At 38.8% G+C, this 16,369-nt stretch overlaps 1 protein-coding gene across 2 annotated transcripts in view; it reads left to right on the top strand.

Moving 5' to 3' along the window:
* The window catches only part of TARS3 (threonyl-tRNA synthetase 3), a 59,432-nt gene extending 44,435 nt beyond the window's left edge, over positions 1-14,997 (top strand). Inside the window, exons 13-18 of one of the 2 annotated variants that reach the window (XM_032342226.1) lie at positions 1,296-1,373; positions 1,458-1,558; positions 9,075-9,179; positions 12,506-12,578; positions 13,331-13,445; positions 14,779-14,997. In XM_032342226.1, the coding sequence (XP_032198117.1) occupies positions 1,296-1,373; positions 1,458-1,558; positions 9,075-9,179; positions 12,506-12,578; positions 13,331-13,445; positions 14,779-14,927 (621 nt within the window). In that variant the 3' untranslated portion in view covers positions 14,928-14,997. The remainder of the gene's footprint in view (positions 1-1,295; positions 1,374-1,457; positions 1,559-9,074; positions 9,180-12,505; positions 12,579-13,330; positions 13,446-14,778) is intronic. The other variant, XR_004285617.1, reaches the window with a different exon arrangement.
* The last annotated feature ends 1,372 nt before the right edge of the window (positions 14,998-16,369 follow it).

The raw sequence follows: 16,369 nt of genomic DNA, 5'->3' as shown, positions 1-16,369 counted from the left end.
CATACACGTCCTCCCGTATCTTGCAAAAAACCAAAGGCTTTCTTAGCCTTGGCTGTTCCTATCAGGCCGTGTGATTACTGTGTCCTGAGAGGCCCAGTGAGGATCAATGCCCTTTACTTTATGCTTTCCCCCTAAAACTGGCCCTTCTTTGGCTTTTTAATTCCCTGGGAGACTCCTAAATTCTCCCCATCACTTAGTTGCCTTCTCCAGCACAGCCTCATTTTCTCTGGGAATATATCCCGGTATGCAGAAGCAGCATAAGGCAGAGGCTAGCCTCCCAGCCTGTGAAGTGAATCTTTGATGGTGGACTTCTCCAGTCCTAGGTAGAATGCAAGCTATTCTAGTAGTATCAGGCCCATGAGGGAGCCTCCTGGGATCTCAGCCAAGACCAGCACTCTAACTGAGATCCTGGAGAAGCCTGCCAGGACGCCACAAGTCAACTTTCTTGATGACTCTGGCTTCAGCCCCCAGGCACCACCACTGCTTTGACTTCCCTGTCAGCAGTCTACTACCACATGTCAACCCCTTCATGGGCACAGATAGATTGAGGTGATGACAAGACTTTGGATACTGGTTTGGCAGTATTCTGGCCAAGGACTTAGGAATACCCAGATGCTTCCCAGGGAAGCTATGTCCATAGGAAATAGCCAAAAGACTCAAAGACACTTACATTAATACTTATACCCAAACACCATCAGTTCTGAGGGTTTTCGCTATAGGCTATCGTTAAAGAATTTATGTGGCTTAGGCTGAAGATCAAAGTGGGCCTCCTGTTCCTACCTGCTATAAAACATAAAGGATGTCTCTCCCCAGCTACATGTACAGAGGTATGGAAAAGCAAGAGACAGTGGCAGGGCCCTTCCCCTTGGCTTTCTTGCCCACCTAAACACAGAATGGAAGGGAGGACACACAGTGGATAAAGGAGAAGGATCAAAGTCTTCATGCCTTTTAATGAGTGGAGGCCTCACCTATGAAGAGCTGGGAAGTGTGTAGGCAGAGGGGGCCTGCATTGGTTTCCCTCAACACTTGTCTGGAACAAGTGTAACAGCTTAGTACATTGTCTTTTAATTTTTCCAGTTACAGTGTGTATGAGAGCAAGTACTATCTTAATCATCATTACGTAGTCCCTGCTCAGTAACTTATTGGATATAAAACACACCCAACAAGTAAATGTTAAGCTAAAATAGAATATAATTAAGATTTGTAATAACTTACTTTTTTGAGTTATGTGGCAAAAAATAGAGAGTACAATGACGTATAAGTTTTAAATGTTCTCTTCTTAAAAAAAAAAATAGCAACTACAGAACAGCTTGGTGGAATTTGGAAAACCATGGAAGATGAACCCAGGAGATGGAGCATTTTATGGCCCTAAAGTAAGTAGATTGTATGCCTCAAAAAGAGTAAAATTTAAAGGAAAAATGAAAGCTGTCTTTAAGCAAACCTCATTTAATTTACAGATTGATATAAAAATCAAGGATGCTATTGGCAGATATCATCAATGTGCCACAATTCAGCTGGACTTCCAACTACCTATTAGATTTAATCTTACATATGTTAGGTGAGTAATTGAATATGACAAGTAATGTAGTACTAATATGACAATCATTTGTCATTTGAGCATTAGCAATGCAAAAATAAACATCAATACATAGACCAGTAAATATCTAGTACTATATGTGTGATATACTCATATATTTTTTATACATATTATTTTCTCGAGATTTTATTTGAATTCCAGTTAGTTCACGTACAGTGTAATGCCAGTTTCAGGGGTACAAGTTAGTGACTCAAACTTTCATACAACACAGCTCAGCACAAGTGCACTCCTTAACCCCCATCACCTACTTCACCCATCCCCCTACCCTGTCCCTTCTGGTAACCATCAGTTTGTTCTCTACTGTTTCTTGATTTGTCTGTTTCTTAATTTGTCTCTCTTTCTCCCCCCGCCCCTTTGCTTGTTTGTTTTGTTTTTGAAATTCCATGTATGAATGTCTCTCTCTGACTTATTTCGCTTAGCATAATACTCTCTATCTCCATTCATGTTGTTGCAAATGGCAAGGTTTCATTCCTTTTTTGTGGACGAATAATATTCCATTGTGTATATATATATATATATCACTTCTTTTAATTTTTTTTTTTTATTTATTTGAGAGAGACAGAGAGAGGGAGCACAAGCAGGGGCAGAGGCAGAGGGAGAAGCAGACTCCCCACTGATCAGGGAGCCTGACACCAGGCTTGATTTCAGGACCCCAGGATCATGACCTGAGCTGAAGGCAGACATTTAACAAACTGAGCCACCCAAACACCCCTTCCTACTTCCTCTGTATCCATTCATTGATCGATGCACTCTTTGGCTGTTTGCCTAGTTTGGCTATTGTAGATAATGCTGCTGTAAACATCAGGGTGCATGTAGCCTTTTGAATTAGCATTTTTGTATTCTTTGGATAAATACCTAGTAGTGCAATTGCTGGATCATAGGATAGTTCTATTTTTAACTTTTTGAGGAACCCCCATACTGTTTTCCACAGCAGCTGTACCAGTTCGTACTCCCACCAACAGTATAAGAGGGTTCCCCTTTCTCCATATGCTCTCCATTACCTGTTGTTTCTTGTGTTGTTGATTAAGCCATTCTGACAGGTACGATGTAGTTTTGATTTGCATTTGATTTCATTGTAGTTTTGATTTGCATCTCCTTGAACGTGAGTGATATTGAGCATCTTTTCATGTGTCTGTTGGCCATCTGGATGCCTTCTTTGGAAAAATGTTGATTCATGTCTTCTGCTCATTTTTTAAATTGGGTTACTTGGTTTTTTGTGTGTTGATCTGTATGAAAATTCTTTATGTATTTTGGAGACTAACCCTTTATTAGATACATCATTTGCAAATATCTTCTCCCATTCAGAAGGCTACAATTTAGTTTTGTTTCCTTCATTGTCAGAAGCTCTTTATTTTGATTTTGCCCAATAGTTTATTTTTTATTTTATTTCCCTTGCTTCAGAAGACATTTCTAGAAAGAAGTTGCTATGGTTATTGTCAAAGAAGTTATTGCCTGTGTCCTCTTCTAGGATTTTTATGGTTTTGGGTCTGACATTTAGGTCTTTAATCCATTTTGAATTTATTTGGTGTAAGGAAGTAGTCCAGTTTTTGTTTTTTGCATATAGCTGTCCAGTTTTCCCAATACTGGTTGTTGAAGAGACTATCTTTTCCCCATTGGATGTTATTTCCTGCTTTGTTGAACATTAATTGACTATGTAATTGTAGATTCGTTTCAGGGTTTTCATTTCTTTTCTATTGATCTGTCTGTTTTTGTTCCAATATCATACTGTTTTGATTACTACAGCTTTGTAATATAACTTGAAGTCCAGAATTGTGGTGCCTCTACCTTTTTTTTCTTTTTCAAGATTGCTTTGGCAATTTGGATTCCATACAAATTTAGGATTGTTTGTTCTAGCTCTGAAGAATGCTGTTGGTATTTTGGTAGGGGTTGCATTACATTCGCAGATTGCTTTGGGTAGTATGGACATTTTAACAATATTTGTTCTTCCAATCCATGAGCATGGAATGTCTTTCCATTTCTTTGTGTCACCTTCAACTTCTTCCATCAGTGTTTTATAGTTTTCAGAGTACAGGTCTTTCATCTCTTTGGGCAGGTTCATTCTTGGGTATTTTATTGTTTTTGGTGTAGTTGTAAATGGGATTGATTCCTTAATTTTCTCTTGTTTTATTATTAGTGTATAGAAATGCAATAGATTTCTGTACCTTGATTTTATATCACATGAATTTGCTCAATTCATGTATCAGTTTTAGCAGTTTTTTGGTGGATTCTTTGGGGTTTTCTACACAGAGTATCATGTCATCTGTAAATTGTGAAAGTTTTACTTCTTCCTTGCTAATTTGAACGCCTTATATTTCTTTTTGCCATCTGATTGCTGAAGCTAGGACTTGCAGTACTATGTTGAATAAAAGTGGTGAGAGTGGACATCCCTGTCTTGTTCCCGACTGTGGAGGAAAAGCTCTCAGTTTTTTCCCATTAAGGATGATATTAGCCATGGATTTTTCAAATATAGCCTTTATGATGTTTCTCTAAATCTACTTTATTGACAGGGTTGTTGGTTTTTTTTTTTTGTCATGAATGGGTATTTTACTTTGTAAAGTGCTTTTTCTGCATCTATTGAAATAATCACATGGTTCATATTCCTTTCATTAATGTGATATATCATGTTGATTGATTTGTGAATATTGAACCACCCTTGCAACTCAGGAATAAATCTCACTTGATTGTGGTGAACAATTATTTTTTAACACATTGTTGGATTCAGTTTGCAAATATTTTGTTGAGGATTTTTGCGTCTATATTCACCAGAGATATTAACCTATAGTTCTCTCTCTTTTTTTTTTTTTTTTTTTTGGTGGTATCTTTATCTGATTTTGTTATCAGAGTTATGCTGGCTTCATGGAGTGAATTTGGAATTTTTCCTTCCTTTTATTTTTTTGAGGAATAGTTTGAGAAGAATAGGTGTTAACTCTTCTTTAAATGCTTGGTGGAATTTACTTGTGAAGCCATCTAGTACTGGACTTTTGTTTGTTTGGAGTTTTTCATGACTGATTCCATTTCTTTGCTGGTTATCAGTTTGTTCAAGTTTTCTATTTCTTCCTGTTTTAGTTTTGGTGATTCACATGTTTCTAGAAATGTATGCATTTCTTCTAGGTTGTCCAATTTGTTGGCATATAGTTTTTCATAATGTTCTCTTATAATTAGCTATATTTCTGTGGTGTTGGTTGATATTTCTCCTCTCTCACTTGTGATTTTATTTATTTGGGTCCTTTCTCTTTTCTTTTTTTTTTTCTTTCTCTTTCTTTTCTTATAACCAGAGGTTTATTAATTTTATTAATTTTTTTAAAAATCAGCTCTTAGTTTCATTGATCTGTTCTATTGTTTTAGTTTCTATATCATTTACTTCTGCTCTAATCTTTATTATTTCCTTCTGCTGGTGTTAGGTTTCATTTGTTGTTCTTTTTTCCAGCTCCATTAAGTGTATGGTTAGGTTATTCATTTGAGATTTTTCTTGCTTCTTAATGTAGTCCTGTATTGCTATAAACTCCCCTCTTATGACCACTTCACTGCATCCCAAAGATTTTGGACACTTATGTTTTCATTTTCATTTGTTTCCATGTATTTTTCAATTTCTTCTTTTATTTTCTTGTTGGCCCATTCATTTTTTTAGTACCATGTTATTCAACTTGCATGTATTTATGGTCTTTCCAGACTTTTTCTTGTGGCTGAGTTCTATTTTCACAGCATTGTGGTCAGAAAGTGCATGGTATGATTTTGATCTTTTTAAATTTGTTGAGGCCTATTTTGTGACCTAATATTTGATCTATTCTGGAGAATGTTACATGTGCACTTGAAAATAATATGTATTCTGCTGTCTTAGGACGTAATGTTCTGAATATATCTGTTAAGTTCATTTGCTTCTGTGTGTCACTCAAAGCCATTGTTTCTTGTTCTGTTTAGATGATCCATCCATTGATGTGAGTGGGGTGTTAAAGTTCCATAATATTATTGTGCTATTATCAATGAGTTCCTTTATTTTTGTTGCTAATTATTTTACATATTTGGATGCTCCTATATTGGGTGCATAACTATTTACAGTTGGTATATCTTCTTGTTGGATTGTCCCCTTTATGATTATACAGTGTCCTTCTTTGCCTCTTGTTACAGTCTTGTTTTAAAGTTTAGTTTGTCCAGTGTAAGTATTGTTACACTGGCTTTCTTTTAACATCTATTTGCATGACAAATGTTTCTTCATCCTCTCACTTTCAATCTGCAGATGTTTTTAGATCTAAACTGAGACTCTTGTAGGCAGTGTTTGATGGTTCTTTTTTTTTTTTAATTCATTATGACACCCTGTGTCTTTTGATTGGAGCATATAGTCCATCTACATTCAAAGTAATTATTGATAGATATGTATTTATTGCCATTTTATTATTTGTTTTGTGGTTGTTTCTGGAGATTTTCACTGATCCTTTCTGTCTTTCATGTTTTGCTGATTTTGTTTAGTGGTATATTTGGATTACTTTGTCTTTATTCTTTACATGTTTATTTACTGGTTTTGATATATGATTACTATTAGGTTTGCATATAACCTCCTCTGCATATAGCAGTCTATATTAAGTTGATGGTCGTTTAAGTTTGAACCCATTCTTTTCTCCTCTCCTCCCCATGTTTTAGGCACCTGTTTTAGACATAACCTTTTTTTCTGAATTCTTTGATTTTTTTTTTTTTTACAGAAATACTCATTTTACTGCTTTCGTGTTTCCCACGTTTATACTATCACTTTTGGTCTCTCTTTTCTCCCAAAGAATCCCCTTTATTATTATTATTTTTTTTTTTTTTTTTTTTTAAGGTTTTTATAACATTTTTTTTTTATTATTATTTTTTTTATTTATTTTTATTTCCAGCATAACAGTATTCATTATTTTTGCACCACACCCCGTGCTCCATGCAATCCGTGCCCTCTATAATACCCACCACCTGGTACCCCAACCTCCCACCCCCCGTCCCTTCAAAACCCTCAGATTGTTTTTCAGAGTCCATAGTCTCTCTTGGTTCACCTCCCCTTCCAATTTCCCCCAACTCCCTTCTCCACTCTAAGTCCCCATGTCCTCCATGCTATTTGTTATGCTCCACATATAAGTGAAACCATATGATAGTGAAATAACCCTTTATTATTTTTTGTAGGGCTGGTTTAGTGGTCATGAACTCCTTCCGTTCTTGTTTGTGAAACTTTTTATCTTTCCTTCTATTCTGGTGGGGTCTTTGCCTGGTTTGGGGATCAGGGTAATACTGTCTTCATAAAAAGAAGCTTTCTGGAAGCTTTCTTTCTGTTTCTATTTTTTGAAACAGCTTCAGGAGAATAGGTATTATTTCTTCTTCGAATGTTTGGTAGAATTCCCCAGGGAATCCATCAGGTCCTTGGCTTTTGTTTTTTGGGAGGTTTTTGATCACTGCTTCAATTTCATTACTAGATATTGGTCTATTCAGGTTATCGATTTCTTCCTGATTCAGTTTTGGAAGTTTATATGTTTCCAGGAATGCATCCATTTTAACTCAGCCATGAAAAAGAATGAGATCTTGCCATTTGCAACAACATGGGTAGAGCCAGAGCATATAATGCCAAGCAAATAAGCCAGTCAGAGAAAGACAAATACCATATGATATCATTCATACATGGAAACAAAACAAATGAACAAAGGAAGAAAAAGAGATAAACAAAAAACAGACTCTCGATTATTGGAGAACAAATAGATGGTTACCAGAGGGGTAGTGGGTAGGGGATTAAGGGTATAAAGGGGATTAAGAGTCACTTGTCATGATGAGCACTGATTAATATATGGAATTACTGAATCACTGTATTGTACACCTGAAACTAATATAACACCGTATGTTAACTACACTGGAATTTTTTAAAAATCCATCAAAGTAGGAGAAGAAAATGTAGTGAATATTTCTGTTATGTTGGAGAAGTTTCTTTCTTTACATAATGTTACTGTTAAAGTTCATAAAGGAAAAGACAACTTTGGGCATCTGGATGGCTCAGTGAGTTAAGCATCTGCCTTCAGCTCAGATCATGATCTTAGGGCTCCCTGTTCGGTGGAAAATCTGCTTCTCCCACTCCCTTCATCCCTCCCCTCCACTCATATTCTCTCTCACTGTCTCTCTCTCTCTCTCTCTCTCTCAAATAAATAAATAAATATCTAAAAAAAATAAAAAAGAGAGAAAGAAAGACAGCTTTGACTTGCCCAAAATTAAAAACTCATGATAGAAAAGATAGTATAAAAACAGGCAAAGGACAAGTAAATAAATGTGCTTGGAAGAAGTATTTTGAATTTCCCACATTAGAAAAGAAGTTAATTTCCTTAATGTATCTTTATATATTTGTTTACTGTATATATATATATATATATATATATATATATAAAATACTATATATAGACACTTTTGCACATATATGTTTAAAAATCATCACCCCCACTCCCACTATACAATGGACAAGGGACACAGTAGGCAACTGAAGTAAAAGAAATATAAGCAATTGGGGCACCTGGCTGGCTCAGTGGGTTAAAGCCTCTGCCTTTGGCTCAGGTCATGATCTCAGGGTCCTGGGATCGAGTCCGGCATCGGGCTCTCTGCTCAGCGGGGAGCCTGCTTCCCTCCCCCCCACCTGCCTCTCTGCCTACTTGTGATCTCTGCCTCTCAAATAAATAAATAAAATCTTTTTTTAAAAAAGAAATATAAGCAATCATTGAACATGTAAATTGACATTCAACTTAACTAATTATAGCAGTGCAAATTTTTTTCAAATTTCATTTTCTGACTTTATAACTCACAAAATGATTCATCCCATGATTCATCTCTAGTGTTTATGAGAAAATAAGAACAAAATCTGTTTTTTAAAGATTTATTCATTTTAGAGACAGAGAGAGCATGGAGTTGGGATGGAGGAAAGGGACAGGGAGAGAGAGAATCTCAAGCAGGCTCCCTGTTGAGCACAGAGCCCGACCTAGGGCTCCATCCTGGATCCTGAGATCATCGGCTGAGCGGAAACTAAGAGTCCATCCTTCAACTGACTACACCACCCAGGTGCCCCAAGAAAATGAGAACTTAGAAACAAATCAATATTCTTTATTCAGTCTTTGACAATTGTTCAACATATTACTGTTGAAGTAAGCCATTGTTCAAAATAAAGTTAATTTTGAAAAAATTATGATTTGTAAGATTGTCTGTATTACTAAACTGAGTAGCCAGTAGTTTAGAATAAAAGATAATCAGTAGACTTATAGTAGAAATAGTGCTCTAATATTACCTTGCCTTTTCCTACATAATATACTTCATTTTTGTTTGGTTCGTATTATTATCTTTAATACATGACACATTATATGCTTAAAGATGATTTATGAGGAATCAATTGTTTTTCCTAGCTCAGAAGAATAACTTCTAAATAGAAGGCAAGAAGATAAAGTTATTGCTGAATCTTAAGAGAATACATAAATGTTTAATTTTCATTTTTTAGTAAGGATGGAGATGACAAGAGGAACCCCGTGATCATTCATCGAGCCGTTTTGGGGTCAGTGGAGAGAATGATAGCCATCCTGTCAGAAAACTATGCGGGGAAATGGTAAGTAATACAGAAAAGAAAAACTGTCTATCATCTTGAAATATCATATCTAATAAGATAGGATTACTGCAAAAAAAAAAAAAAAATTGGTGGCTCCTGCATTGTAATTAGCAAGTATCCAAACAGCAAGTGGTCAATTCTTGTTGAATCTACCAGGTCAGGAAACCAAAACAAAGAAGACAAAAGCAGTGTGGCCTAAAACTGTATCATTTACCTTTCAGGGCATGTGGTAGAATTGAAGAGTTATCATTTCACCTATTTCAAGCCCTTTAAAGATCTAGTTGCATCTGGTGACCCTAGGAGTACCTTTCTACCTCCTGCTGAATGGCCATCCCTCCTTCAGCCTGTGTTGTTCACCTCCTGGGGGTCCCCATTCAACATGGGGAGAAAAGCACCTAAACCTGGTTCAGAAATGGCTCTGAATGATACTTTGGCACAAACCCAATGAGGACAGCTACAGTACCACTTAGGAAAGAAGTGTGGCAGGGAAACACCCCCGAGGCAGAAATTTGAGTGCATCTCACAGTCCTCTTCCCTTGGAAGGCAAAATGGCCAGACCCATTCTTGGGCTCTGGTGACTGCTTTGACCTAGAAGTAATTAGATTGGAAAGTAAATGACAAGTAGATTTGGGGGAGAGGAATGTGGGTCATTGCTCAGAATGCCCTTGAAGGTGGTGTCACCCACACCAAATCCTTACTGTGGGTTGTTTTTAAAGAGGACCCATTTTAAAGGAGGACCCATTCTAGGGTTACCATCAGCTCCATTCTTCCCCTAGTGACTGCTCCGTGGTTCACGAACAAAGTGGCCACTTGCGGATTCGGGATCAATAACATGCCCCCCCACCCAGTTCCACCTGGCTATGCCTCTTCCAAGGCCTCAATCTGCCATCAGTAGTGATCAATACTGACCCCTTCTATGGAACCATAACCTCGGGGAACCATCAGCTTTCTGGTTCCTTCTCATCATGCAAGTGCCAGTGACTTGTCCTTGCTGGAGAAGGGATCAACTCTGGAATTTGCTTAGCTCTCCCTTCCTCCCATACTTCTGTCAACAGCACCATGTAAATACTTACTTGAGTCTTGACTGACAGAAACACAATAACGCTTCCGGCCCTGGAAGTAATTTTTTTTAACAAAAGAAGTAAGGCACCGAGCTGACGTTGAGATTTGCTAGTATTACTATGCCCCCGAGGCAGCTCGCCTTGCTGGCAGTCAAGGCACCAGGTGGCAGGTGATCCATCTTGTGGTAGCAGCATCCGATGGCAGGTAGAAATGCTGCAACCCAGCAACCCCACGTGGTATCTTCATCTCTCATCTCATTTTGAAGAAATTGACTGAGATCTGCTCATGCAGTTCAGTTCTGATTGAGTTCTGTGCTGCTGTTGCTGGGCATGGTCCCTGTAGCTCCCATCGTTGGCTCTGGGCACCGGATGTCCTGCTCGCATCGCTGCCACAGGTCCCTCCCAGAGCTCCATGTCTCTGCACCACCCCCACCAGAACTGACTCCATGTAGTCCCTCCCCCCAGGGACCATTCTGTCCCAAATCCAAGCACCGGCCTTGTACATGCCAGATCACGTGCCTGGACTCGAACCTGTCTAGGGCAGCTGGGAAGGCAAATGTCTATGCAAGGTGGGAAACTCCCCAAGCAGGGAGTCTTTAAGAGGTCCTGAGTAGCTGGAGTCTGTGTGCATCCCTGAAGTTTTATTTGTGACCTTCGAGAAACCTGCTTAGGTATCATGGGGTGTCCAAGCTGTTAAAGTTACAGGTAAGCCAAAAGTACAGATATGAACACACATGCTACCTAAGTATGAGTTAACACATCGACATTTCTTTATGGTTGATTCTGTTTTAAATTACTTTAATGTAGGTAAGAGATGGTGGGGTCTTGCCTTAGAGTCGTGGCAGTGAATGTTCTCAAAGGCTAAAAAGAACTAGTGGGATCAGGAGATGGAGGGGAGAAGGAGGTGGTGCTGTGCACTCAGTCCTTCATCGCGCAGACTCCAGGCACAGGCTGTGCAAGTCATCCGTCAAGAGTTCAGACACCTGCCAGAGATGTGGTCGATGCCTCCCAAAGGGCTCAAAATAGCAGTTGTTAAAATGTGGCTCCCCTGGAGATGGAGTGAGGCCAGAGCTCAGAAGGAAATGTTTACTTTTCGCATTATCCATTGTATTCCCATGTTTTCGCCACTGTATTCCTATTACTACTTTAATCATTTGCGTTATTTTGCTTTTGTAATTTAAGAATAAATATATAAATATTCATAAGGTGCCACCATATAGTAGTTCCCACTGCATTTCTTTTCAACTTCAAACGAAGTCCTGATGAAGAAATATTTCCTGCATTAAACACTGCTTATACCCAAATTCCCATCTTTTTATTTTTTTTATTTCATTTTGAGATCACTGTAAATTCACATGTAGTGGTAAGAAATCATCAAGAAAGGTCCAGCATACCCTTCCGTCAGTTGTCCTCAGTGGCAGCATCTTATGAAACTCTATGAATATCATGATGAGGAAATTGACTTTGATACAATCCATCAACCTTATTGAGGTCTGATGAGCTCACAGGCACTTGTGTATGTGTTGAGTTCTACAGAGTTCTATAACTGCGTACCCATCAGCTAAGACCTAGGACAGTTCTGTGGCTTACGAGGACTCCTCGTGCTATCCTTTTATTGTCACGCACCTCCTATCCCACCCCCATCAGCATCCCCCGACAGCCACTCATCTGTTCTCCAGCTCCACAATTTTGTCATTTCAAGAAGGTGACATAAATGGAATCACACAGTGTGCAACTGTGTGTGACTGGCTTTAATCACTCGGTGGCATTCCCTTGAGCTCCAACCAACTCGTTTCACGTCTCAGTGGTTGGTCCCTTTTCACTGCCGATAGTGTTCCATGGTGTGGATGCACCAGTTTGACCATTTGTCCATTGAAGGACATTTGGAGTGTTTCCAGTTTGGGGCCATTATAAATAAAGCCTCTGTGACATTAGTAGGAAGGTGTCTGTGTGAACGTGTTTTCATTTCTCTGGGATAAGTGCCCAGGGGTATAATTGCCTGGTGGTGTGATACGTGATGTTTAGCCCTTCCTCCCAGTGGCTAACCTGTTCCACCTTCCCTTTCCTCCCATAATTCCCAGCTTCCCCTTTTGTGTTCCCTGTTTCTTTTTAGCTCTCGATGTGGTTTGGTTTACTTCCACACCACGCTGCTGAGTCTGCTCTCTTATGAAGTCTTACTTTTAAAAAATCTTTGGTTATTTTTTAAAATCACATAATACTTGAGCATCATTAGATTTTGAAAATACAATCTTATATATTTTTCAGGCCTTTCTGGCTGTCTCCTCGTCAGGTAATGGTCATCCCTGTGGGGCCAACTTGTGAAAAATACGCACTGCAGGTAAAATCAGAGAAAGTACATCATCATCTCAGCATGTGTCTGTGGAGGTTATTGACTTGGAATGTTATTTGTGCCTTAAAATATTGCATAACTAATACATTACATTAGCAACCTGCATTTTCAATAATTGAGAGTAACATCTGAGTCAGATCTCTGCAGCTGGGTCAGAACTACTTTATTTCTTAATGTTTTTGAGAAATTGGGCTCTTAAAACCTCTCCTATTTAAGTTATTCTTTTCCACAGGACTCTCTTAAGCAAGAGCACTTGTCTGTTGCTGTGTAACAGAGAACTCCAAAACTCAGCAGCCCAAGACAGCAAACATTTATTATGACCCAGTTTCTGCGAGTCAGAATCTGGGAGCAGCGAGACTGAGTGCTGTTGGCTCAGGGCCCCTTCAGGGCCTCGGTTTGCACTGCCAGCCCGGGCTGCCTCCTTGGGGGGCTCACTCGCATCGTCAGTGTTGGAAGCCTCAGTTCTGCACCTTGGGGGGCTTCTCCAGAGGTTCCCTGAGTATCCTCCCAACGTGGCAGCTGGTTTCCCCAGAGGGAGTGATGTTGAAGAGGTGGAAGCTGTAGTCTTTCGGCTTCATCTCGGGCGTGATGCTTCATCACTCCTGCCCTTCTTTGTGGTTGCATAGAGCCACCTGGTACCCTGTGGCAGAGACGACACAAGATGTGAATACCCTGTGGGTCATCTCAGAGGCTGGCTACCATAAATATCGTCATAATGGAAGTGTTTTATTTTCTTGTAGGTATCCAGGGCATTTTTTGAAGAAGGGTTCATGGCCGACGTTGACTTAGATCATAGCTGTACGCTAAATAAGAAAATACGAAATGCACAACTGGCTCAGTATAATTTTATTTTGGGTAACATAAGTTTATATTTTCTCAAATGCTTGGGTTTTTTTTTTCCACTTTAACTCCAAAAAAACAAAATGGTTTAACTCTCTGAACATAGTATAAACTACGTTGAGTATAGTATAACCATGGGAATGGTATAACTACATGAATATGGTACAACTATGTGTTTATGACAATTTATCACCTGTCCACAAAGAACAGCCCACGGTGTTCCTAGTTTTTCTTAAATACTCTTTGTGGTTTGCTGGAAGAAGAGTTGTAAAACCTCACACGAGTCCTGTGGGATGATATCACTAGCAGTAGTTAACATCTCAACTCAACAAAGAAAAAAAATGTGAAAATGATTTCATCTGTAGAATTACACTCTTTATGTAATATTCAGTCATGTGACAGGCCTCAAATATCCTCCCTTGCTTTTCTGATTTATTACAAATCTTTGGGATTAATCAGTGGGAAAGATGCCAAATTTAAGGTGATTGAAAGAAAAGAATTTAAGTGAAAAAGTGTTTTTAAGACATGTGAGTACTTGGATGCCGCATCTAAAATTTTGACTTTAAAATGATTTGGAAATCAAGAGAAGCTGATCCTGGCTGCCCCCAGGCATGATATTGTTATCTCCAGTAAGCTGAGTGATTCTGTAAAAGGTAAAGCAAATACACATTGAAAGTGTTTGACTGTGTAGTAGATACTGGGATGTTTCAATCAGGCTCCTTCTGGTGACAGAACTTTCACACCGACTTAAACAAAGACAGAATTTACTGGAAGGGTAATGAGATACCTCATGACACAGACGGTAGAATTAAATAGCCAGACCATTAGAAGAGTAACTGGAGGAAGTTACTTAACCTTTATCAGGACTGTTTTCCTCATTTCTCGCTCCTACTTTATGGTTCTTTATGCTTCTCTTGATTATCCACTATATTCCCCTTAGCTGGTCACCAGTTTCTTCCTTCCACATGGCAAGAGACAAGCCTGCATCATCCCACAGTAAGGGCCACCAGAGAGAAACTTTCTACGTACATTCCAAAAAATTTTGGTTGTCTGGTGGGCGTGGGTCTGGTGCCTACCCATAGAGTCAGGGGCTCTGTGAGACCTCCCTGCTCCATTTTGTACCCCAAGACCACAATATGTGTTCATGCACGTGGACAAAAGGAGAGGAGATTAGAAGTCATTCCTTCTCTCAAGAAACATACTATCACAGGATGATTTCATGGCATTAGATTGATAATTAGGGATTAATACTGAAGAAGAACTCAGTAAAACGTGTCATATGACTGTTGACTTGATATTTAATAAATCACTTATTTAAAATATGTTTATTACCCTTTCTTTTCCACAGTGGTTGGAGAAAAGGAAAAGACAAATAATGCTGTAAATGTTCGAACAAGAGACAACAAAATTCATGGAGAGATTTCTGTAGCTTCTGCCATTGATAAGTTGAAGAATCTCAAGAAATCACGTACACTAAATGCTGAGGAAGACTTTTGAAGTTCTTTTCTGTACTTGCTTCTGTATAACCTTGTTTTGACCCCTAAAAATGCATTTTTCTTTACCGGTAGTACTACTTCTAAGAACTTTTTTTTTAAGATTTTTTTTTTTTTTACTTATTTATTTGTCAGAGAGAGAGAGAGAGAGAGGGAGAACACAAGCAGGCAGAGGCAGAGAGAGAAGCAGGCTCCCAACTGAGCAAGGAGCCTGATGTGGGACTCGATCCCAGGATCCTGGGATCACGACCGGGGTCAAAAGCAGCAGCCTAACCAACTGAGCCACCAAGGCGTCCCTTCTAAGAACTTTTGACTCACTGATGGGCACAGTGAGAAAGGAGACAATGAATGAGTAGCTGATATAAAAGTTTAGTTCATTAATGTGTCTGAGGACAAGCTTGGGAAATTCTTAATTTCCCAAATGCCTTGAGAGCCTTAAGTGGGAAATGTTATTTATTGAAAGAGGGTAATACTAGGATATGAAGATTAGGTCATTATTGACATTGTAGTTTTCAAAAAGTAGTCTTCAAATTAAAACCTGCAAAGCCTTTTTAAATATAAGGGAAAATCTTATTTTCTAGGACAATACATCTCAGGTATTTTTACAGTTGTTTTACTAAAGTTCACATGAAAACTTTCTCTCCAAAACCGGAATCGTCACTTAATTTGTTTTAATTAACCAACAGCCACAAAAGCAGCAGCTAGTACTAAATATTGGATTACTGACAGAGGACTCAGAACCTCAAATTCAGTGTTGTGGAATCTACTGTCGTTTGGAGTATAGGTTAAGAGTTGGGTTTTAATGCTTCTAATTGACAATTGTTCATCTGTAGAAAAAATAAATTCTTAAATAAAAGGCAGCACACAGTGTTTCCAGTACTTCAGCTATAAGCTTATACCACAGTAAGCTGCTCCCCTAGAGTTAAATTACTTTTTTCATGAGATGATATTCTACTGATTTACACGGTTAACCTTAAAAATAAAACTGTCCATTATTTTACCAGCAAAAATGGGTTCATTTGGGAAAGGCAGATAATTTTATTTTGAGACATGTAAGCTATCCCAAAACCATAGACAAGTCTGGAAAACAAAGGAGAGAAGGCTGCTCTTTCACAGAGTGAAGGGGGCAAGGGGGAGTTGGGAAGGGCTGTTATAAACAAAAAGTCCACCAGCGTAAACTGGGAGTTGAAGTGTAGTGGCTTTTCATTGGCTGGGCTGTCACCCCCGCAAAGAGAAAATCTTTGGTCCTCCTGCGGGGGATGCAAGGTGCCTGTCTTGTAGTACAATTCTGTAGTCCATTAGGAATGGTAGGGCACTAGAGCTCCCCCTCTGGCCTCCGGTTCCATCTTAAATGGAGTTTCCTTCACTCCGTTCCACAATTCAAATAGCTTTATGCCTATAAAGAATTTAGCTACCAATCACTAAGTATTTATTGGGCACTTTATC

This window comes from Mustela erminea, chromosome 5, assembly GCF_009829155.1.
Source record: "Mustela erminea isolate mMusErm1 chromosome 5, mMusErm1.Pri, whole genome shotgun sequence".
NCBI classification, from domain to species: Eukaryota; Metazoa; Chordata; class Mammalia; order Carnivora; family Mustelidae; genus Mustela; species Mustela erminea.
The sequence above is the reverse complement of the archived record's forward strand: the minus strand, read 5'-3'. Positions and strand labels throughout refer to the sequence as shown.